Source organism: Centrocercus urophasianus, unplaced genomic scaffold (genome assembly GCF_019232065.1).
Source record: "Centrocercus urophasianus isolate 14NV4802_14NV808 unplaced genomic scaffold, USGS_Curo_1.0 seq_73, whole genome shotgun sequence".
Lineage (NCBI taxonomy): Eukaryota > Metazoa > Chordata > Aves > Galliformes > Phasianidae > Centrocercus > Centrocercus urophasianus.
In genome coordinates, this window is record NW_024885344.1 from 3,686,105 (window position 1) to 3,708,906 (window position 22,802).

Genomic DNA, 22,802 nt, shown 5'->3' on the forward strand with positions numbered 1-22,802 from the left:
GGCTGCCAAAATGATCTGCAGATCGAGGAGGCTTGAAGGCTTTGAGGAAATTAGTTCAGGGAAGGAAGAGGAAGTGGAGACAATTTACGTGTAATTGAAAAATAGCCGTATGCGGCAGTGAGGATGGATAGAGTGCAAAAGATGGAAACTCGCGAGCAGCTCAGAAGAAAGGCTTGCGCAGGTGGCTGTAAGCCAGCAGCAGACCGCTCGGGCCATGGGGGGCTTCTTGCCTCCTACCCAAACAGCTCTGCCCCAACATTATGCTGCAGAACCACTGTTTATTGCACATCCCTTGTAATGTCCAGTACTCTACTTCTGTCCCTCACAAGGAAGGAGCAAGCAGCAGATCTGGCACTGAAACGATGTACCCACTCTGGGGAAAAACTCTGCTCCACAGCTAACATGTGTGGCCTGGAACGCATCCCAGCACCATCCTGATGCTATCCTATGAATGGGTGTGAGTGCCAGGCCTTGCCATAGGACGTCACAGGGCGTTTAAACACCCAGCCAGGCCTGCTGCCACAGCTGTAGATCAAAAGGCCCACAGCACGGTGATTCCTGCTTCTTGGAACAGATGCTGGGAGTTTCTCTTGCGTGCTTTGTGTTTTTGGAGTCAGTTCACCTTGTCGAGACAGGAACAGAAGAACAAGTTTATTCAGGCTCACTCAGCCTGTCTGGAGTTCATGGCCCTCGTGAAAATACCATTTTTTTCTTTTGCTCTCACCACTCAGAGGTGACAGGCATTTCCAGACAGGATTTCCAGGATATCTGCATTTAACCTGACTTTCAATTTGTGTCTCTCCTGAAACTACGTATGGTGCAGGAACAGCACTGCCATGAAGGCTTACTGTGGTGCTGGCACAAGCAGACCAATGAAATGCAGGGTTTGTACATTTTTGAGAAACTCTCCCAGTCATCCGTTCTCAGTGACGGATTTGTCACCAAAAAATAAACAGCATTTCAAGAGCTTTTGTCGTCCCTGTTTGGCCTGTGCCAGAATTGGCCACTTTTTGGCTGCCAACACAAATTTGCCCCCCATCTGCCAGGCCTCCCTGCAGCGCCCGCGCCCCAGTGACTCCCCTCTAGCAGGACACAGCCAGAGCGGCTCGGGAAGACCTGCAGAAAGGCAACTGATTTCCAACTGCTGTATCAGCAACTTGGAGGATAAGCCTGGTGCCAGGTGGCTTAGCCAGAGATTATCACAAGTTGTACAGCTCCCCACATCTCTCTTAAACAACCTTTCTCTTTCCTTGCTGAGCCTCCTCCTCTGGAAGCAGAGGTTGAGTGTCCTTTCCTGGAAAGCCAGGCTTGGACATCGATGCCAGACTTCTCACCAGAAGACGCTGGACACAGCACAGGCTTCTGCAGGCTTCACTGAACAATGCCACCAAAAGCCCAGTCCTTTAGTGGCAGTAAGGGTAAGCCTTGCCACTGGCCATGCCACCAGCAGTGCACCATAGGAGCCACAGGCCATGGGCAGCACCAGCCTTCGCACCTCACCATGACTCAGTATTTGCAGTTTCCCTGTGCACCAGGCTGCCGGTGGGTCTTGTACGTCACTGAACTGGGAAAGCAGAGTGCTGAGAGGAAGGGAAAGACTTTGGAAATACTGTTTTAAGAGCTTCAGGCCTGTATCAGTATCTTCTAGTGACAGTACATGGACTTAGTCAAGATGATTGCTGTAGATTTCCCTTAATATTCTCTTAGTCATCTGCATGGTTCGATTATGTTTGGAACTAATTTGGTAAACAATACGTCTTTGGCAACCACAAAGCACAGAATTAAGTTGAGGAGACCAAAATGCAAATCCTGGGCTGTTTGCATCTCCTCCACTAGCAACACAGTGGTAATTTCCTTCATCCCTTAATCCCCTGTGCAAGTAGGATGTTAAGACATGTTAACAGTTTAAATCTAACTGACATAGCCAAGCTCAGCAGATCCAGCTCACTTGATTAAGTTTTGTAGTACCCATTAGGAAAGAAATTTGGTGGCTCCTCTGCTGATCCCAGCACAACATGAATTTCAGCCCAGCTGGAACTTGAGATAGAGCAGCTCCCAAGAGAAAACTGAGCCAACTTGGCCATCAGAAGCTGAACTGTGAAAGCGAAAAGCTGCAAAACGCTACAGACAAATTTCATGCCATCCTAAAGTGGCAGAACCGATAGCATTTAAGAAGCCAACTATTTCCAGCATCACTGATAGGAACACAGAAATTAAAATACCAGCTCCATCCACTTGGTTGGCTTACCCACATGGCCAAGGCAATTATCTACACTCATTTCACCTCTCTGCTCAACGGAAAAAGGACAGATTTGGAAGGAAAGATGGAAAATTCTGCTTACAAAAGAGCAACACTTCTTCCACAATGTTTAAAAATGTTTATGTTATCCCAAGAGGGTATAAGAGAGTATGATCATAGGCCATACTAAACTGTTCCACCTCATAATAGAAAATCACCACAGCACAGAACCAGTACAGGGTATATCAATCGCTCAGTGGGATACCGGAGACATCAGAGTGTTCTGAGGCATCATGGCACACTGGGGACAGGCTGCTGCAGCAATTTCAGAAAACTTCAGAGGTTTAAAAGAAAAAGTATGTGACTAAATGCTCCCTCTCCTATTGCTGTTTGCATATTGCTAAAGGGACAGTTCAATTTTTAAAGCACTTTGCAGGTCGCCTTTAGGAATTCATCATGTATTCCCACACTTGCTTTCTATTTCCTAGCTATCCTTTCAAGCTAAATAGGATTGTACTGCACGGCCTGGTGTTCCCAGCTTTTCTTTGCATTGGGTTATGAATGACAGCAAGATCATCTATCCCTAATTCTCCGTATCTCGCATTTTTAAAGCTGGGGAAGCTTGTAACATTGGGAAAAATAGCAAAGAAGAGATGGATGTTCACATCTAATTTGAAATAACCACCACCCTCTGGCAGATGCCTACCCTACAGACAACACAGATGGAGCACCAGAGCCCACCAGCAGCATGACTATTCCTAATCAGCAACAAACAGAAATGAGAATGCATGGAACGGGGCTGCCTGTGCCTGTAAGCAGTAATTAGTAACATGCTACATCATATGTGGTATGTGACATTAAGGGAGGAGGGAGATTATGCCTCCTGACAAAACACAGAGTTTAAGCCGTTAATTCCAAGGATGCCTCATAATGCTAATCGAAGAACGACAAAGCTGGATATCGTATCTGAGGCAAAAACCCCAAAGCAACCCCATTACTGCCAGCAGACTGTATTTTAAATGAAACCTCACAGTTCTGATTTAGAAGTAAAGCAGAACTCTCACAAAGAAGCCTCTCCCTGGGGGTGCTGCTTTGTACATTTGTTATGAGGGTATCAAGCACAGATGCGGGCAGAAGGCCTTGTTGCAGCATGCCTTTGAGAAGCACCAGCAGAAGGGACACTGCTAAGGGTGTGCTAGGAAACAAGCTGCTGGTATTGCTGCCAGTCAGAGGCACTGCAGAGCTCCCTTCATCGCAAAACAATGGAGAGCACTTCTGTAACCCATCTTCACCAGGCGTAACTTGGTCTTTGCTGTTGCCTCCGTTACTTAAATGTTGAAGAAAGAGACTGGTGATGGGAAGAGCATTCACTCAGAGCTGTCTGCCTCTGAGAACCCATCTTTCTTATTTTTGTGTAGCATGTGCATGGGTAAAAATAGGCAAACGACCTTGATAGCAGATGAAATACTCAAACGCTGAGCAGATTTCTGCAGTCTTCCTGGGCACTGTGTAAATAGGATCCTTCCCTCTAGGCACCTATAACAGGAGTGGGAGGAGAGCTACGGTTCTAACTATGGTGCTTTAGGGTGATCGCATCACAGAATCATAGAATCGCTTGAGTTGGAAGAGACTCTTAAAGGCCACCTAGTCCAACTCCCCTGCAATGAATGGGAATGCTTACAGCTCAACCAGGCTGCTCAGAGCCTCATCCATTATAAATGAGAGGAAGAGTCCATCCTCCTTCTGTGTTTCAGTCTCAAAATCCACCTAGACATTAGTTTACTGATAAGAACAGGAGGAGTGAACGAGGTTGGCTTCCTTCACAAGAAGGGCAGAATAGATCAATCGCCCAGTGGAGTTCCCTATCATGTACTGAATTTCAGCTGCAGACACTTCTAGTCAGCCCGACATCATCACAGTAAGAAATATGGAATGATGAGACTTGAGGTTTGGCCACTGCTCGAAGAGGAGTGAGACAGAGAGGAAAGCTTTGCTTTCCAGCCTTGCTACAGCACATGCCCGCTGGGCTCAGTCAGTGCTGGGTCACAGATGAGATCTAAAAGTGGCATCAGAGCTCACTCTATGAATTCAGCAAGCGCTGCTGTCTCAGGTACATTATTTGCTCTTCTCTGCTTCCTTTTCTTTACAGATAACAAAAGCAATGGACATCTATGATAATTAAAAAAGCAATTACAGACATCACTGAAATGCCGCAGCAACAGTTACTCCAGACTCATAGCAGACCCTAACCACTTGCTGATGATTGCATTTCCTACAGTCTTGGCTCTCCCTGTTCCTGCTGAATCTGTTACAGAGCACATCCTGCAAGGTGCTGGAGGGGCACGGTGCCTCAGGTACCACCAACGCCTTGTGAACCATGCAGGCAGATGCTGAGCCAGGTTTCCAAACGTGGGCAGCCCAGACAGAGCCAGACTTGTACAGCTAACCGCCACACACATTTCTCTGAGGCAGATCAACAGCTGGCCATGCTGAAGGCATGATGTGTGACATGTCCTTCCTGCATTTTGAGGGGATTCTGGAAGCTGCTCGCTGTGTTGTTCCTGAGCAGTCAGAACTAAAACTGAATTTGGCTGGTCACTCAGTTCTCCGAGTTCTCACAGCGCTCCTGGTTAGATGCATTTTCTCTTCCTTAGGCATATGCAATTCCAGCTGCTTTGCCTCACAGCAGACAGCAATCAAACAAATGTGGTCATTTAAAACTCAGGCAAATTCAGATCGATACAGTGCAAACACACACACACTCTTTACAGACATATGCTCTTTCCAGCAACTTTATGACTCGCTGGAGGGGAAGAATCATTTTTTGGTTTTGCTTCTTTCTGAAGCAACAAACAAACAGGCACTGATCCTGATGCCCAAATGATGCCTTCTCAGGAGAGCTAAGTTATTCGTGTATCTGTCTTTCTTCTGAATATATCTTCGCCAGCAGCGTTGAATAGACCTCGGAAATTCAATGTATGCATGCAGAAACAGAGCAGGCAACGTCCCGTGTTCCCACAGCAATGCAGTCACTACTCCTGTGGGGATCTGTCCTTCTTTGCCACTTCCTTTAAGCATTTCCTCCTCTCTAGAAGCTGCTCAGGTAGGTGCAACACAGCATACAAACACTTCCCCCATTTCCAGCAAGTTTACACATTTACTTCTCACAAGTCAGAGAACATTTCTGGCTTTTTACTGTTTTTATTTAAGAGCCTGGAGAACAACATAAATCCCTCCTTCCTTTTCTGGACGAGCCAACAGCACTCGTTAAGCCTTCTCGTTCCCTCTGCTGCCATAAAAAGGTGCGGAGTTTCTGAGTGTGATCAGCTGCTGTGCAGAGGCTCTGCTGTGGTCCTGGCAACAATTCAGCACTCAAGAACCTCCCGGGGAGCCTCCCAGGGCTGCTGAGCCAAGGTGGGAGCCAGCAGTGGCTCCGAAGGTCACCCTGAGAAGCTGCCAGAGCCCCTCTGCTTTGGCTCCGGTTCTTTGGAAATTGCGAGGCTTTGTAGCCGACTGCTTCACAGTGCACGGGTTGGAAAGGAGCAGTCTGTCTCTGCAAGGAGGATCAAGGAGACAAAGCTCTTAAGACTTTGCACTCTGAGAACGCTCCGCCCGAATGCTTTAAAGCTGAGCATCCTGCTAACAAAGATAGAAATGAGACACCAACAGGGGCAACCCAGCTGGGGAAAGAGGAATTTCCACAGGGGGAAAGAGGAATTTCCAGCCACAGAGCTGCCCGAAGTTGGGCACTGCTTCCAGGTACATCAGGCTCCCACCTAAGGAAAGAGCAGCAAGCAGATCACAGCTATACAGATACTGCACACCTTCCACCTGGCAGGGACCAGGGGTGGAGCAGGGGCACGGAGCCAGGCTGGGCATGCCAGGAGACGTGGCATTTCCATATGTGAAGGCAGCACCCACTCCTGCTTTACATCCCTTTTAGCTCAGTCTGAGGCACAGCTGCAATGCACCGGTTCCAGTGAGCACAGCCTGGGTTTTCCCATCCCTTCCAGCTTCCCAAGAGTCAGCGAAAAGAGCTCCCAAACTCAGGCAGTTGAAGCAACACTAGAATGCAGGCATCATATGTGTTAGTGCCACAACTGCCTACAGCTGCACCTACCTCAGAGTGCTCTCTTGCTTAAAGCAAGGTGACTGCAAACCTCAATATCCTCAGAATACAATATACGCTACAAGTACAGGGTTCATTTGTGTGTGCTCAAGGGAGCTGGTTCTTCCCAACGCTGCATTTACGCATGTAAAACAGAGACAAGCTCTGGGCTAGCTGACAGCTTACCCAGTACCCCCAGGCAGCAGGGCTGCCAGGAACCACTCCGTGTCAGAGAATCACGTGCATCAGACAACCAGACTGCAACAGGCTATGGCATATCTGCTAGATCTGGATCGCATCCTTGAAGCTGCCTTCACATGCGGGTGGCATGCCAAAGCTGTGGCATAATAAGCACTAACATCTCATGTCAGACACTCATTTTGTGGTGGCTGGAGTGTGTGCCTTCCGAGGGCTGCCTCCATTAGCAGCGGCGCTTGAAACATAAAGACCTGTATCGCTGAAAATTGTTTAAGAGGAGGGAAGTGCTACATGAAAGCTCAAATATAAAAAGATGGCTTTTTACCAAAAAGCGTGTTCCAGTAGTAGAAACCGCAGTAAAACATTGTGATTTATAGAAGGATGGATGGATGTTTTCCAGGTCAACACTCCACAACTGGTGGAGATACCAGCTCACAGACTCATTCGTTGCGTTGGTTTTCTTTGTTCGTTCGTTTCACTGACTTCAGAAGAACTTTTCCATTCCTAAAGCACCAGAAGACCCAGCTGATAGTACATCTGACCTAAATGGAACCAAAGTAGCTCTCCTTTACAATAACGAGGAAGATCATAAGGAAGATCATTGGATATGAGGAAACAGAAGTTCAAGGAAAGACTTGAGGCCACGAAACCAAATTATGATTTCATTACAAACTGCTGAGTTTTAAGCTTGGACCAACAGCTTGAAATCTATAGACTGGGGAAGGGAGAAATCAAGTATTTCCACGCTCCTCTGTAATTTGAAACCACTGAGACATATCTCAGGGTATAAATCATGCAGCTCTAAAAATAACATAAATTATGTTTTTGTACTCTTTGGAAGAAAGCTGCCATCAAATTAATGTAGCAAATGCAAGAAAAAATAAGCACGGCTTGTTCCGATGGCCAAGCACATCAGAAGCTCTCCTTTGTCCCAAGGGAGGAAAGTGCCACCAGTTGGCTATGCCTTTTGGGTCTCATGGTACAGGTAGCCTATAATAAGCCAAATGTCTGTCTGCGTCTTCAGGTAATGAGGGAAATGTTTATTAACAGAAAGTGCCACCAGCAAAGTTCCAAAGAACTCTCACTTAATTACACGGGAAATCTTCCCAGCAAGTCCCAATCCCACGTTCTCATCACACGGACATCTCTGACTGCCTCTCTGTGCTACATAAAAGGAAACAAAGCGCCCTACTTTTAAATTCACACTGTCACTTCTGTGAACTGAAGTTTTGACCTCTCTCTGACACAGTCTTTTTAAAACAAAGCTGCTACATACATGTGAAAAAGCAGATAAAACAGCTACCACAAAATACCTACTTTTGTATAAATAAGTTATCCACTGCGGCAAAAAGATCAGATAAACAGAGTGTGGAAAGTAAGTGGTTATGAAATGACTGAATGTATCATTTCAGCTCTTTTGAAACAAACTAAAAGATAAAACTGAATAATTCTTTCATTTTATAATGGGAAAAAGGAAACAACTTCTAGCAGACAACTGTCACTTAAAATCTCATCAGAAACATACTGTTCAGTTTCAAAGCGGGGACAAGGGTACACTATAAAGTGCTTTAAGAAATGTATTCCCTCCTATTCTGTATCTCCTCTTTCAATAATACACAGCAAAGAAATCAGGACACATCTCTGAGCCTGCTGATACAAAAACAGTGCAAGCTGTGCCTGCCAAACGTACCGAGATCCTTAGGGGTGCTTTCAACCACCGCTTGGAGCCTGAGCTGCAGCTGTAATTCTCCATCTTCTGTATGTGAAGCATGACCGTTAAGTAAGTTTACAAGAAACATGAATGAGCACATGAAGACCATTTCTCAAAAACCTTGCAAAACGGGAAGTTGCATTTCTTACCTAGTTTTTAAGAAAATGAGATTTCTGCAGTTCTTTGTGCCTGCCAGTCCCTCCACCAGCAGCCTTCCATATTATTCACAGGCAGCTTTCATCCAACTCTTTGCAAGCATGATGACCCAAAAGATGGGCCACCGATAACCGTGTTTCTGCAAAGAGTATGAAAACCAAACATCCAGAAGAGGCCATGACATTTCCTCCCATAGAGCATAATGCTGATGGCCAGTCGAAGCTTCATCAAGGATCAGAGAAGCGACACAAAGATGACTGAAAGATGGGTAAAATCTTTCATCGGTGTAACCCAGATGCAGAGGTCTCTTTGCCCCTCCACCTCTGGGTTTTGGCCACAACAGCAAATTACTCACAGAACAAAGCCAAGTTTACCCACTGTCTCAAAACGGCCACTGTGATCTAGTGAAGAGATGCTGTCTCACTTCTCACAGGACACAGCACTTGGGCAGGCACCAGCTAGCAGTGCTGGTGGAGGTCCGTCACCTTCCTGCCAAGACTTCCCACAACCCCCACAGTCCCAACTGGGGAAAAAAAATAAAAAAATAAAAAATAAATAAAGGTAAAAAGGTGAAAATACTTGAACTGTAAAATCACTGAGATTGGAAAGACCTCTAAGATCAGCTAGTCCAGCTATCAGCCCATCCTCACCATGCCCACTGACCTCGTCCCTCAGTGCCACATCCACAGTTCTGGAACACCTCCAGGGACAGTGACTTTCCCAGGCAGCCTGTGCCACTGCAGCACCACTCTTTCCGAGAGGAAATGTTTCCTAATATCCAACCTGAGTCTCCCTGGCACAACTGGAGGCCTAATGAAGTTTGCAGGAAGGCACAGTGCAGAGGCCTGAGCACCAACCAACCTCTAACATGCCACTAACTCAATGAACAGAGAAACCCACTCCCATCATTTTCAATTAATGAGCCTTTTTTTTTTTTTTTAATTTTTCTGCAGATGGTCCCAACAGTACGGGGAAAAGGCACGAGCTTCCTTGTTAGATTGGTTAAGCTCAAATGCCTTGCATCCACATTTAACAGAAACTGTTTGCAGCACTAAATTCCAAGAAAGCCACAATTAATTGTGCTCCAGCATCAGTGAACACACTAGTTACACCATTAGAGCCCATTATTTTTCCTCTAAGACGTTACAGTGCTGCATTATTGATGCAACAGTCTGGTGTAATGAAGCAGCACTCTGTGTGCCTCCCACTGATCACTGAGCTCACTGTGCTGCAGCGCCAGTGCCAGATTTAGGGAGGGGTTTTTTTTCCAGTAGGTCAAAAATTTCAGAAACAGCACAAAAACAGCTGCACAGAGGTGAAACACCTATCCCTAATCAAACGCAAATGCTTGGGTTTCTATTTGATGTAACTCAAAATTGCATTTATTTCTAAGTTCTGTTTCTACAACATCATTTGGACAGACTATTTTCAGAAAGACATTCTAGAGAGATGAAGCTGGAATGCAGTAGATTATCAAGATGCATAAATAGATAATTCTGTGATTTAAGGAAAAAAAACGATATCTAGAGGGTCGACAACAGATAGTTGTAACACAGAGATCACATATGAAAGCCAGTGTCCAAACTGAAGAAGAAAGCCTACAGAAGCTGTTGGACAGATGTAACAAGCCCAGAATGGTAGATCATCCAATTTTGCATCCCTTACTCATTCATGGAACTATTGAAATGAATGAAGTCGTAGCTGTGAGTCTGTTTGCAGAGTGCCTAGTCAGCAGTGAATGGTTACACAGCATAGAGGAAGGCCAGGAACGCCTGCCATGTGTTGTGCAATGCCTGGGAAGGCTGTCCAAGTGAAGCCTGGGCTAAAACATGAAATAGTACTTCCTCTGCAATATGAGAGAATATTAATATCTTTAGAAATATCCTCCTTCACTTGCATAATCCCAGTCAATTGTTTCCTAGTCCCTTCCTGCAGTACTCAGTTCCTCAAAGCCCCAGTATGTTGCTGAAAGGAGAAGGCTCTTTATAGTTATTTCAAATTTACTCTCAGTTTCATTTAATCTTCTTGCATTCTGCCTCTCTGCAAAATATTAAGCTGGTGATCTGCTTCCCCTCTGCCACTCACTCTTTGCATGGTTCAATCACAGCTTCTCCTAGGTGCCTTCTTTCTGCACCAAATAATGCCACTCCAGTTGACTATCACCGTACTGAAACACTCCCTTTAGGCCCCCAGGCTTCCATTATCTTTTCTGCTGCTTCTCTATTCTTTTCCTTTCTGGAAATGAGGCTACTGAAACTGAACTAATTACTCCAGGCTCAGAGGATGTTTTATGCAGGTGCTGAATTGTTCCCATTTTTCCTCGTGCCAGAGCCAATATTCCTGTACTTACTTCAGTATCTACAACTATTTCATAGTATATCAGTGTAACACCAGCAATGATGCAAACCTTTGCTGGGAACATCAGAACCCATCCACACGACTGCTCCTTAAGCCATGATCAACACCAGAAAAACCGCTAATTCCTCATTTTCTCAACTCTTTTTCTTTACATTGCTGTCTTTACCCCAAAAATGTATGTTTCCATTGAATCACAAAATCATTAAGCTTGGAAGAGACCCAAAGATCACCCAGTCCAACCGCCAACCCACCCCCACCATGCCCACTAACCACATCCCTCAGTCCATGCGGTTCTTGGACACACCTCCAGGGACGGCGACTCCACCACCTCCCTGGGCAGCCTGTGCCACTGCAGCACCACTCTTTCTGTGAAGAAATGGTTCCTAATATCCAACTTGAACCTCCCCTGGTGCAACTTGAGGCCATTATCTCCCATCCTATCACTAGAGACCTGCAAGAAGACCCCTCACAGCCCCATTGCCAGTCTCTGGACATACTCCAGGGCCTCGATGTCTTTCTTGTAGTGAAGGGCCCAAAACTGAACACAGTAACTGAGGTGTGGCCTCACCAGTGCCAAGTACAGAGGGCCTCCCTGGTCCTGCTGACCATGCTATTTCCATCCACCTCAGAGCCTGTCAGACCAAAAAAAGGCATAAATCCCAATCCTAGAGACTCCATGCCATCATCACCTTATCATTCCAGCCAAGGGACGTCTCATCACCACTGCTGGGAGTTGCAACACACGTTGCACAAGGTGTTCATGCAGCTCCTTCCCATGTTACAGCAGCCAGATTTGCAGTTTGGGTGTTGCTGCGCTGTTTGCATGAGAAGCAACTATTAAGCAGGCAGCAGCGCTCCAGTGAAACTCCAAGGAGTCTCAGAGCATAGCCCTAGGTTGGGCAAATTGGTGTCATCTAATTTCAAGGTGACAGTGGTGTGGGTAATGGCAGCAGGGCCTCTCCCGAAGAGAAGCTCACCATGGCTCCACTTCTCCAGATTACCTGCAATAATGGCCAGAGCCTGAGCATTCAGGGCCAGCCAAAACCTCAGAAAACACTTTATGACTCACCAGCTCCTGTATCACACAGGCACAATCTGTAATTAAAGGTGCCTCTGTAGGACAACACACACCCATCTGATAACGTCCCTCCAGGACCACATGCCCAGCCACTTCCATCCCAGGCCTGTCTTTCCTGTGACGTACCCAGTCAGCAGAGAGGGGCAGGGCCAGCAGACATCGACCTTCCCACCACCACAGCTCTCCTTGCAGAACCCACCAATTATCCCATGCATACTCAGAATCAATGAACTAAAGAGAGGTGACAGCCTACATCCTTCCTGAAAATCAATGTGACTGTCTGTATGCTTAAGAAGGGTATGCTTTGGTGAGGGTATTTTCTCTTGTTGAATTTAATCCTACTGTGGAATCATTTGGCCCCCACAGCTAACTGCTGATGTATGCCAGGCAGGTAGCATCACCTACTTATCAACACCGGCTCCCAACTGATGGCTGCAGAAGTTCATTGTCCTTTGCATGAGATGGGTGTTTATCTCATCCCCAAATTGAAACCTGTAAAATGTTTTGAAATTACTCCTGCTTCTTTTAACTCATTCACTCAGCCTGCAAGACTTTGCATTGCTCAGAGCTATCTGATGCACAGGACAACTATTTTAGTGAGCACAGTGGTGTAAGAAAGAAGTGGTTAAAAGGAAAAACTCAACAGCAAAGTAACAGCATGTCCCAGCTACTCAGAGGCAAGTTGTTTATGTCCCTTTTTTCCATGTTAAGGGCACGGGGTATTTTGAAAACCCTTCTCCTCACTGAGAGCCTGCCAGATAATTAAACTGAAGCTCTTATTTTTAAAATCTAATTTAGTTTTGAAAACATATGCTGCTGGAACTATTTTTAGGACATTTCCTATGTGGGCCAGCAGAAATAGGCTACAGCTAGTGAGCACGGCGGGCTGCAGGCTGCTCCTGGCAGAGCTCGCTTCACAGCCTTCAAGCTGAGCACAATGAACTAGTAAAACAATGACAAAAATTTCTCCTTTCAAGTTAAGAATAAATACCTACAGTCAGATACTGAAACTGATCTTCAGTTTTGAAAAAGCTTATTTTTAGCAGAACTAAATCTGGGCCTACAGCTTTGACGCAAGAGTTCCTTTAATTTGTCACCAAATCACTGGAGCTGGCATCAGCGGGAGCTTTGCCCAGGAGAGTGCTACAGGATTGGGTTTGGGACTTCATCTGGGGCATCTTCCATGATGCCAAACCAAACATGACCTACAGAAGTGAAAAACCTGCAGCACAAGGATAACTTTTCTGAAGTACTGAGTTTTGTAACTGCTGTTTTATATGCATCAAGCAGCCGAGGCTCCAGACTTTATCCCTAGCATCTTCGTTCACTACACTGCAACAATGCACTGTGAAATAATCTATGTACAAAGCCTTCACCCAGCATCGTTCATTCTAAAGATTGAATGAAACTTGTTTCTGTGATATGCTGGCACGCTACAACATAGAATCATGGAATCATTAAGGTTGGGAAGACCATTAGGATCACCTAGTCCAACCACCAGCCCATCCCCACCACGCTCACTGACCATGTCCCTCAGTGCCACACATGCTCCCGTATGACAGAAATCTTCCCTGTGACCTCCTTTTGGTGGGCACCCATTGAGAGAGGCTCGCAGGGTCCTCTTCAGCTCCCTGCAGGGAAGTCCATCCTTCCCCTCCCTGTGCTCCTTGCTCACTCCCCTTCACCTCTGGGCTCTGCAGCCCCAACATTCCCCATGCAGCCAAGCACAATATATTAGCGAAAGCACTGCAGCCCAGCAGTGTTTATTCAAGATTACCACAGGGCCAGTGAAACTGGAAGACACTGCGGGATGCAAAATTTCCTCCAATTATTTGACCATCTTGAAAATGCAAATGCATTCTCCATACCTCCACTGCAACTCCACCTGGGAGCAGTATTTCATAGCACTGCAATTTAAAGGCAGGGTGGTTTTTATTAATTTTAAAGCCTCAGATTCTCACAGGTCCAGGTGCTACCCCACAGCTCTCGAAGACAGAAATCCGTTCCTTGAAGAGGCCTCTTTTTGTCATCTCCTCAGGCGTTCCTGCTCACAGGACTCACTCATGAGACCTTTGTGGCTGCCTGGAGTCAATGTGCTGCTCGCATGCGTGGCCCCAGCAGTGTAGGGGCAGGGGATCAGACTGTGTGCATGAGCTGACCCAGAAGTACTGCCTGTCCCTCCAGCTTAGCTGAACACAGCGTGGGCTCCTATCTGCTGGCGAGCATCCCGCCTCCCACACCGCCGCAGCTCACACCCTCCTCATACTTTCGCTTTCAGCTGCCTTACAACACCAGGGAACAAAGCTTCCGTCTCTTATGCTTCTACATCTGGGGATCTTTCAACCCCTCTCCCCCGGTTTACTGGAAATGTTCATTACTGCCTTAAGCACAACTGTAGGACAAGCTCAGTCCTGGAGTGTTACATCAGCAAAATTCCCAGCCATCAAGCCCATGGCCCACCAGTAACAGCCACGTACCACCAAGCAGATCTATACAAGGTCTTCTAGAGAGCCACTGGGACCAGGAGTTGGCCCCAGCATACTGTACAAATAGGGCACCATTGAACAGCATGGACCCAACCCAGCAACGCCTTTCCCATCCTGCCCACCATCAGTTCAGCAGGGTTTCATCACCTGTTCCAATGCCCACTGTTTGTATGAGTGGTATAATTTCCTCACCGCTCCTTACTACCAATCCAGCATTATTTAACTCTAAATCAACTGTCAAAGACTTCCCCACACACGCACACAAGGGATGGGTCAAGACAAAAGGGTCACATCTTTAAGCTCAATTCTGACCACAGGCAAGAGAAGAGAAAGACCATATGAATCCATCAGGCGCTACACCTGAGGATGTTTGCCCCAACAGAACTTCTCTCTGCATTTTTTAGATTGGAAGATGGAAGCCCCTCTAGCTACCTCAGCAGAAACCAACCGTAAGCCACACTGTGAAACTTCTGCAGCACCCACAAACCACTACAGGAAGGGATGTGACAATTCGAAGGCAGCAGCGCAGTATTAGGGATTAAATTAATTAATCAAGACAAGTCTCTGCAGCCCTTGCCAAGGCACCTGTACAAGTGAGTGCAACCTGTCCGTTCTGCTGAATGGATAAACACCAGCAGTGGCTCTTAGGTCTTGCAGTACTCTCAGAAACACGTCCCTCATCCCTGCTACCAAAAGAAGACCATGTCATGGAATCATAGAACCAAAAAGGTTGCAAAGACCTCTAAGATCAGCTAGTCCAACCATCAGCCCACTCCCACCATGCCCACTAAGCACATCCCTCAGTGCCACATCCACACAGTTCTGGAACACCTCCAGATGGTGACTCCACCACCTCCCTGGGCAGCCTGTGCCACTGCAGCACCGCTCTGAGAATTTTTTCCTAATATCTGTTGATTCATTTCCCTTCAACAGAGGTCATGTCTCTTCTGCTTTTAAAGAAGAAAGATTTCTCTTCACGGAAAGCAAAATGAGCAACTGACCACAAGACTCTCTTCACAGCCTACTACAGAAGGATTGCTTTATCACCTTCTGGGAAAATAGGAAGCTTGTTCATTGACAGAGAAACGTGGCCACACTGAGCTCACTGCTGGAAACTTTTTGTTGTAGGTAGTTCTGGAAGCAAGGACAGATTGAGAGCTGTGAGTGAAACTTCAGCTGGCTCATAAAAGGAGGCTATAAGAAATAAAGGGACAAACTCTTTAGCAGGGTCTGCTGGGATAGGAGAAATGGAAGTGGTTTCAAACTAAAAGACTGGAGATTTAGATTGGATTTCAGGAAAAAGTTTTTTACAATAAAGGTAGTGAGGCACTGGCAAAGGCTGCCCAGAGATGAAGTGAGTGCCCCATCCCCAGAGACCCAACCTACATCACATCCAAGGTCAGTGTGGAGGGGCTCTGAGCACCCTGTTAGAGCTGTAGGTGTCCCTGTTCATTGCACGGGGGTTGGCCTTGAAGGGTCCCTTCCATCTCAAATGATTCTATGATTCTAAATTCCTCTGCAGTGTCTGCACTTTTCAGACTGCCCAATTGCACGCCTCTTGCAAAGCAGCCCTAGGTTAAGCTGACTGCACAAACTCTGGGATACTTTTGACTCCACCTGTATATCTTTAAAAATCTTTAAAATACTTATCAGGTGCATAAAAATTGTAATTACAGATTAACACAGAGATAGTACAGTATATTGTTTTCACTCAGGAAGAAAACGAGGTGAAGAGCAAAAGAAGAAGAAAGCCCTTACCGGTTCTTCTCCCCTTCTGAATTCTCCTGCACCCAGGAGGAAGGAAAACAGCCTGCAGACAGGCCCATGAAGAAACACTGACACGGAGGGGCTGGTGCACAGCACTGGTGCCAGGGAAGGATGTGGCAGTGGCATGGTCCCACCAGGGAGACAGAGAGAGAGCAGAGGATGCTGAAACTGAGAGGGCAATGGGAAGGTGGCCAAGCACTGATGTAATCCTCAAGGATCATATGGGAGTTTCAGAGGGAGGTAACATTGAAAGAATCTTGCCCAGGTGCCTTGCTAACAGTAGCAGCGTTGCAGCAAGATGGCACATCCTGGTGACATGCATGCCCTCCTCCATCACCTCTTCACTGTTCTCTTCACCCTCACTGCACCAGCAACAGCTATTTTATGTGGAAGCTGCTGATCTCAGGAAGCAGTTTGAAGGAAGCTCCCCAACTACCTCCAGTGCCCTGTATTTTTCTGCTGCAGGCTGGAGGAAATCACTCCCAGCAGAGGAGTTAATTCTTAGCACCCACATTTAGGGAACAGGCTCTCTTCCTCTGTGACCCAGTGGAGTACAACTTTGCCCTTTCCCACTGCCACTGGGAAAGCCATAAAGCTTTCCAGAAAAGAGAACCATTTCCCCTTCCAGGATGAGGGAGAAAAGGCGGAGGCATGCTGCCCCTCAGACAGAAAGTCAGGAAACCACTGGGCTGCTCAAGGGACACTGTTATTCCCCTACCTTGGTTCTGCATCACAGCCCTGAAGTCTCGTTTACATCAGAGGCAAAGTGCTATAGCCACAGCACTAAAACTCCCTGCTGCCAAGGTACTTTCCAATACGATAAAGGGAATAATTACATCGTCATACATCATCTTTATGCTTTAGCACTAAGGTGTTTCTAGTAGAATCATTTCTGTTGCGGGTTTGGTTTTTTGGTTATTTTTTGGTTTTTTTTCCTTCAAGCTGCTCTCATTACCAAAACAAATTACATGAATAAAAATGTCCAGAGGGAAACAGCCCTTCATTAGGCAGTCAGTCAGCAGCCCCCTGCCAGGCCTCCACCTCCAGTCCCAGCCCCACTCCTCCCACGGCCATGGAAGGCTGCACAGGAGGCTGTCAGTTAAGTAAAACCACATCTCATGCGTTGCACCACTACTGATGTCAGCACCCGAAATCAGTTTTAGATGGATTTTTATATCACCCCCAGAACCATGATAGCATCTCACCACTCACACGGTTCGATTACAACAGAAAGAAGTAACCAACTGACACGGTGCGCTCGCCAGTAAGCGAAGGGAACAGCCCCTGTACACACGTGTGTGTATCAGAAGTTATAAGCATTAACTGGCTTGGTTAAGCCGTGCTAATAAATCAGTCTGTCTCATTTGCTTGCAGTCCCGCTAGCTTCCCTGGATGAGGAGAGGCTGAGGTTAAACTGAGGTTAGCTGGCACATGTCAGCCAAGCCTGACCTAATCCTTGGTTTATTCCAACTTGTTGTGACTTTCTCTCTAAATAATATTAAGAATAGGATGAAACCACAGCGCTACAGTTGTGTTCCAAATAACTATTTTTAGGAGCTGTACACAAACAGATGAAGGCTAGCTATGCACGCTGGCTGCTCCACAAAACCCTGCTCACCTTTCCTCAGCCCTCCTATCCCATCCAAAGCATGTGCACAGATATTCCACACCAACCTCAACCTGAGCACCTCCTTCAGATGCTGAAGTGGGAAGACAAGCTCAATAACATCTTTGCAGCAAATAATGAGACTCCCCAAGACTTGGACAGAAACAGTCTGTTTGCTAAACCCCTGCCCACGGCGGGGTGGTGGAGCTAGTGATCTTTGAGGTCCCTCCAACCCAAGCCATTCTATGACTATGAATTTAGACTTTGCCTAATAGCTTTATCAGACAGATAACTTCAGCCAGTTGGACTGCCCCTCCAAGCTTTCCCATGGACATACTCCTGTTCTTTGTGCTGGATTCAAGAGCTGAAAAAACCTCCCCCCAAAGCAGCTCTGAGATCTGGCATAAAAGTAGGGGTTTCAGGAGCAATAGAGAAAAAATAATAATGCAGCTTAAGCCACAGAGGTGCTACTTCTTACTCCTTTTATTGAGTATACAATATTTTGTTCCCCCTATTTCAAGGAAAATAACACTCCATGTGATTGCTATGGGATGTAAATGTGTACTCCACTGTTCAGACGGAGCTCATAACTGAAACATTTGAGAGCCAATGAAATCCCAAGCGTAAAGTTTTTAATTTTCATTCAAGCGCGGCATTAAAATTCTGGTTGTGCAGGAAAAAGAAAATACTACCTCAGAGTGCTTTTGAGGTCTATTCCTTCTGATATAGTAACTAGGATAACTCAGCGGAGATGCCTGATGCCTGTTCCTGGTGCTACTACCTAATCCTGTTTTCCCATTCCTACTCCTGTATCACAGAAGAGTTTGCCAAAAGACTTGTGAAGGAGATGGGGATTTGGACCGCAAAGCATTAATCAAATCCATCACCTCCACAGAATCACAGAATGGCCCAGGTTGGAAGGGACCTCAAGGATCTCGAATCTCCAAACCCTTGCCACAAACAGGGCTACCAACCTATCTAATATAGACCAGCCTGACCAGGATCTCATCCAACCTGGCCTTGAACACCTCCAGGGACGGGGCAGCCACAACCTCTCTGGGCAGCCTGTGCCAGCACCTCACCACTCTCTGTGCAAAGAGCTTAATCCCTGTACCTTCATCCATGAACCTCCAGCCCTGCATGAGAACCCATGACCACGGTGCATGAGAGCATGGCTCATGCCAAGGCAGCTGCAGGATCTCCACAGATATATACCCATGACAAACGCAGTGGGCTGACACACTTACCAGAACAACATCCTCATCTGAAGGCGCATGACCATCGTTTATGGGAAGAAGAGGGTTCTCTTGCAATACCGATCTTATTCAGCAGCTTCCAAGATGACTGGGTATGATACAAGAGTAAAAAGCCTCAGCTGTAACCACTAAGTGCTCAGCACAGCTGACAGGGAAACCCTGTAATAGGCTGAATAGTTGTGCCTTTCAGATCCTCAGACCACGGGCCCCAACACCCGCACTCACAGCCTGTATTCAAGCAGCCTCTGACTGCTTCATGCTCCAATCATGTGCATCTCATACTTGTATCCTGTGATCTTCATGGGCTGCCCATTTCACAGTCCCGTCAGAATTCAAGATGTTGAATTTAACCTAGAGATGTTTTTGTGGTTTGACATTTGCCTGGCAGAGATGGCACCACCTCTCCCTACCAAAACTGTGAGCGGAACAATAATTGCTTGGGGGTCTGCTTTTGCCCTGTTTTCCTTTTATGCCCACTCAAAAAATATTGGCTATGGTACCTTTGGAAAAGACTCAACCTGTGATTGCCATCCATCCATGTCCAATGGACCAAGTCAACCCAATCCAATGTTTGCATGCCCACATGCTACCCAATTCACCAACCCTTCAGTGCACAAGGACCTGCCTCTTTCCCTGGAACAGTCCACGGAGACATCAGGAGAAGCCTGCTACATGCTGTTTCATAGAGTCATGTATCAGTAAGGTTGAAGAAGACCTCAAAGACCATCTAGTTCAACCATCAACCCATCCCCACTGTGCCCATAACCACGTCCCTAAGTGTCATATCCACACAGTTTTGGAGCACCTCCAGGGATGGTGACCCCACCACCACCCTGGGCAGCCTGTTTGTTGCAGTCTTTCAAGCACTGAGCATAGAGGAAGGATGAACAGCTTGTGGTTATGCCATCATATGGAGACGTGGCTTCCAGTTCTTCTAGCAACCTATCACAGATTTCCCAAGAGTTCTGAGCAGGTCAGATAATTCTCCCATCAGACTTTCCCCCCTTTCAAGTGCTTGGGAAGGAAACATTCACAAGCAACCGCTGAACACTCAGACATCAGCATGGTGAGGGCTCGATAACCAGATGCCTCTCTCCCCGATGAAGGAGCAGCACAATGACTTTAAAGACTTATGTCTGCTTTAGCTGCCATGGAAATACTTGGGTTATGAAGCACAGAATGTAAACAGCAATAAAAAATGGCTTTTTTTATAAGAAGGCCTGAATCTTTTTTTCACCTGTAACTCCAAATACACATAAGAGAACGTCAAATCGCATTTCATAAGGAGCTAAAACAGCATTACAGTCATACTGCATGGGAAACGTAATGACACCAGGAGAGACAAAACAAAATGGACAACTTGCTGGGGTCCGGCTCAAACACCTTCAAAAAATGCCATTTGCTCAAGACAGGGCTGAGATTTGTGCCAGGTAAAGCTGCAACAAAATGGAGACGAAAAGTCTGAATCATGTCCCTGGAGGGAAACGGATGAGGGCAGGCTGAAGTTCACGTCAATCCCCCAGGCTGATACAGAGGGTGTCACAACTCCGCAAACCAAAATGAACGGCTCAGCGGGAGCCGCTCCGCGATAGGAACTGCCTCGATAGGAGCCGGTGCTGCAACGCCAGAGTGGCAACGCCTGAAACCTGCGGGCAGAGCACCGGGACGGGAGGACAAGGGGCGCTCGGGGAAGGCTGCCCGCCTGCCTGTGGCCATACCACCAAAGCACCGGGGGATCCTGCGGCGAGCGCGTCCCCACGGGACGCTGGGCACGGCCCTGAGGAGGGCACCCTGGGGCAAACGCTGCGGGGACACCGCTATTTAGACCGGGGAGGGGGAGGAAGGGGTGGATTCACCCCTTTACTTGCAGGCAGCATCCTCCCCCTGGGTCTCTGTGGGGAAGGAAGACAATGGCTATGGGCCGACCTCCGCTGGCACCCCGGCAGGGTTAACCTGCTCTGCGCTTCCAGTTCTCCTCGTTTTCCCGGTTTCTTTTGCTCTGACATTTGCATCTCGGCTTGACAGCTGTTTTGTATGGGAGCCGATGTGCCCGTGCATGCTGATACGTAGGAGAACAACACCAGCTCCGACCGCGGCTCCCGAGCCGGCTGCGGGCTGCCGCCGCGCTCCCCCCTCACCGAGCAGCGTGAGGAACGTCAACTTTGGAGTCCTGCTTTACCGAACGGCGCTCCTTCGAGGCATCACCCCCCAACCACCCTCTCGCTCGGGAACGAAGATAAACAACACAGAAACCCCCGCGAAGTCGGTGCACCGCCGTGTCAAGCGCCGGGTAAACAAGCAGCAACACGCCGGAGATGCGTGCAGAAAGCCTGCGTGCCAGCGCGCAGCGCCCGGCCAAACCGCTGCCTGCCGGGGGAGCAAAGTTTGCTCGCTCCGACCGCTCCGCTGCGCTGCTGCCGTTTCTCCCGTGGAAAACTCCGGGCGCCCAACGCCGCCCGGCACGGACTCGGCGCGGGGCGGCGCGGTGCCGCGGAGCGGCTGACGGCAGGATGCAGACTGGGGCGATGCGGCGGCGGCCCCTCCCGGCCCCGCTCCCCCCGCCGCTACCCGGCGCAGCAGGTGGCCGCTCGCTCTCACTCACCGCTGGCGTTCTTCCCGCAGATGAGGTGCTGGTAGGGCTGCAGCAGCCCCCACAGCTCGGGGTCGTTGTTGACCGTCTGCTCCAGAGCCTCCAGCGTGAAGCGCGGCCCCTCGGCGCCCTCCTTCTCCCTCTCGGCCGGGCCGGCGGCCGCAGCGGGGGTGGTACGGCCGGGCGGCGGCAGCGGGGCGGAGGGCCCGGTCCCGGCCAGCACCCGAGCGTGGATGTCGCGGAAGAGGCTCTCGGTGCCGGCCGTCAGGTAGATGGCGGCGTGCTCGTGGATGCGCAGGGCCACGCGGCTGTCCACCATCCAGCGGTAGAACTTGCCGACGGAGAAGGCCAGCCCGCAGCGCGCCGACTTGCCGCGGCTGAAGCGGTCCCCTCCGCTGCCGCTCATGTTGTAGAGCGAGAGGGCTCCCAGAGCGGCCGCCGTGCAGCGGGCGGCCAGCGTCCAGCCCAGCACGATCTCCATGGCGCTGCGCACCTCGTGCTTGGTGCACTTGGCGAAGCGCAGGCTGAGGCGCTGAGCCTCGCGGGCGATGCGCACCAGAGCGCGGCTCACCAGCGTGGACAGCCGCGCCGCCGCATCCCGCCCCGCCGCGCCGCCGCCGCCGCCCGGCGCCCGCGGATCCCGGCGCGGCTGCGGCGGCTGCAGCAGCGCCTCCACCTCCTCCAGGCTCCAGGGGACCTCCTCAAGGTCGGGCAGGAGCCGGGAGCAGTGCTGCCCCGCGCAGTCCAGCACCTCGGAATCTTCCGCTAGGACGGTGTTGACGGTGTCGAAGCTGTTGTGGCGACTGTGCATGGAGTCAGTTAGGTGCGGCCGGCAGCTTCCTCCATAGGGGTACGTGGGGTGCGAATCCGAGCAGCACAGCGACAAGTTGGAGGAGCGCACCGAGTCCGCCGCTCCACCATAGCCGGAGTCCAGCGTCAGGTCTTCCAGCGTCCGCGCCGCCGTCTTACCCCGCCGTGCCATCATCGCCGCGCTTCATGCTGCACCCGCGGGACCCGGGCGGGGTGCGGCGGCCGGCGGGGACGAGGCGGAGCGTCGAGCCCTGTGGGGCAGCCCGCTGTCGTGCTCCCAGCGCCGCCAGCCCGCGGAGTGCCGCTGCTGCTGCTGCTGCTGCTGCTGCTGCTGCTGCTGCTGCTGCTCCCGGTGCTGCCCGCACACCGCTGCCGGCCCGGCTCCTGCACTGCGCCGCCGGCCCGACCCGCACCGCAGCGCAGCGCCGGGCGGCGGGGG

The 22,802-nt window shown here is 49.0% G+C and overlaps 1 protein-coding gene across 2 annotated transcripts in view; it reads right to left on the reverse strand.

Annotated features, from left to right (window-relative positions):
• The window catches only part of BTBD11 (BTB domain containing 11), a 168,707-nt gene extending 146,169 nt beyond the window's left edge, over positions 1-22,538 (reverse strand). For both annotated transcript variants that reach the window (XM_042837987.1, XM_042837988.1), the window contains exon 1: positions 21,566-22,538. In XM_042837987.1, the coding sequence (XP_042693921.1) occupies positions 21,566-22,538 (973 nt within the window). The remainder of the gene's footprint in view (positions 1-21,565) is intronic.
• Between the last annotated feature and the right edge of the window lie 264 nt (positions 22,539-22,802).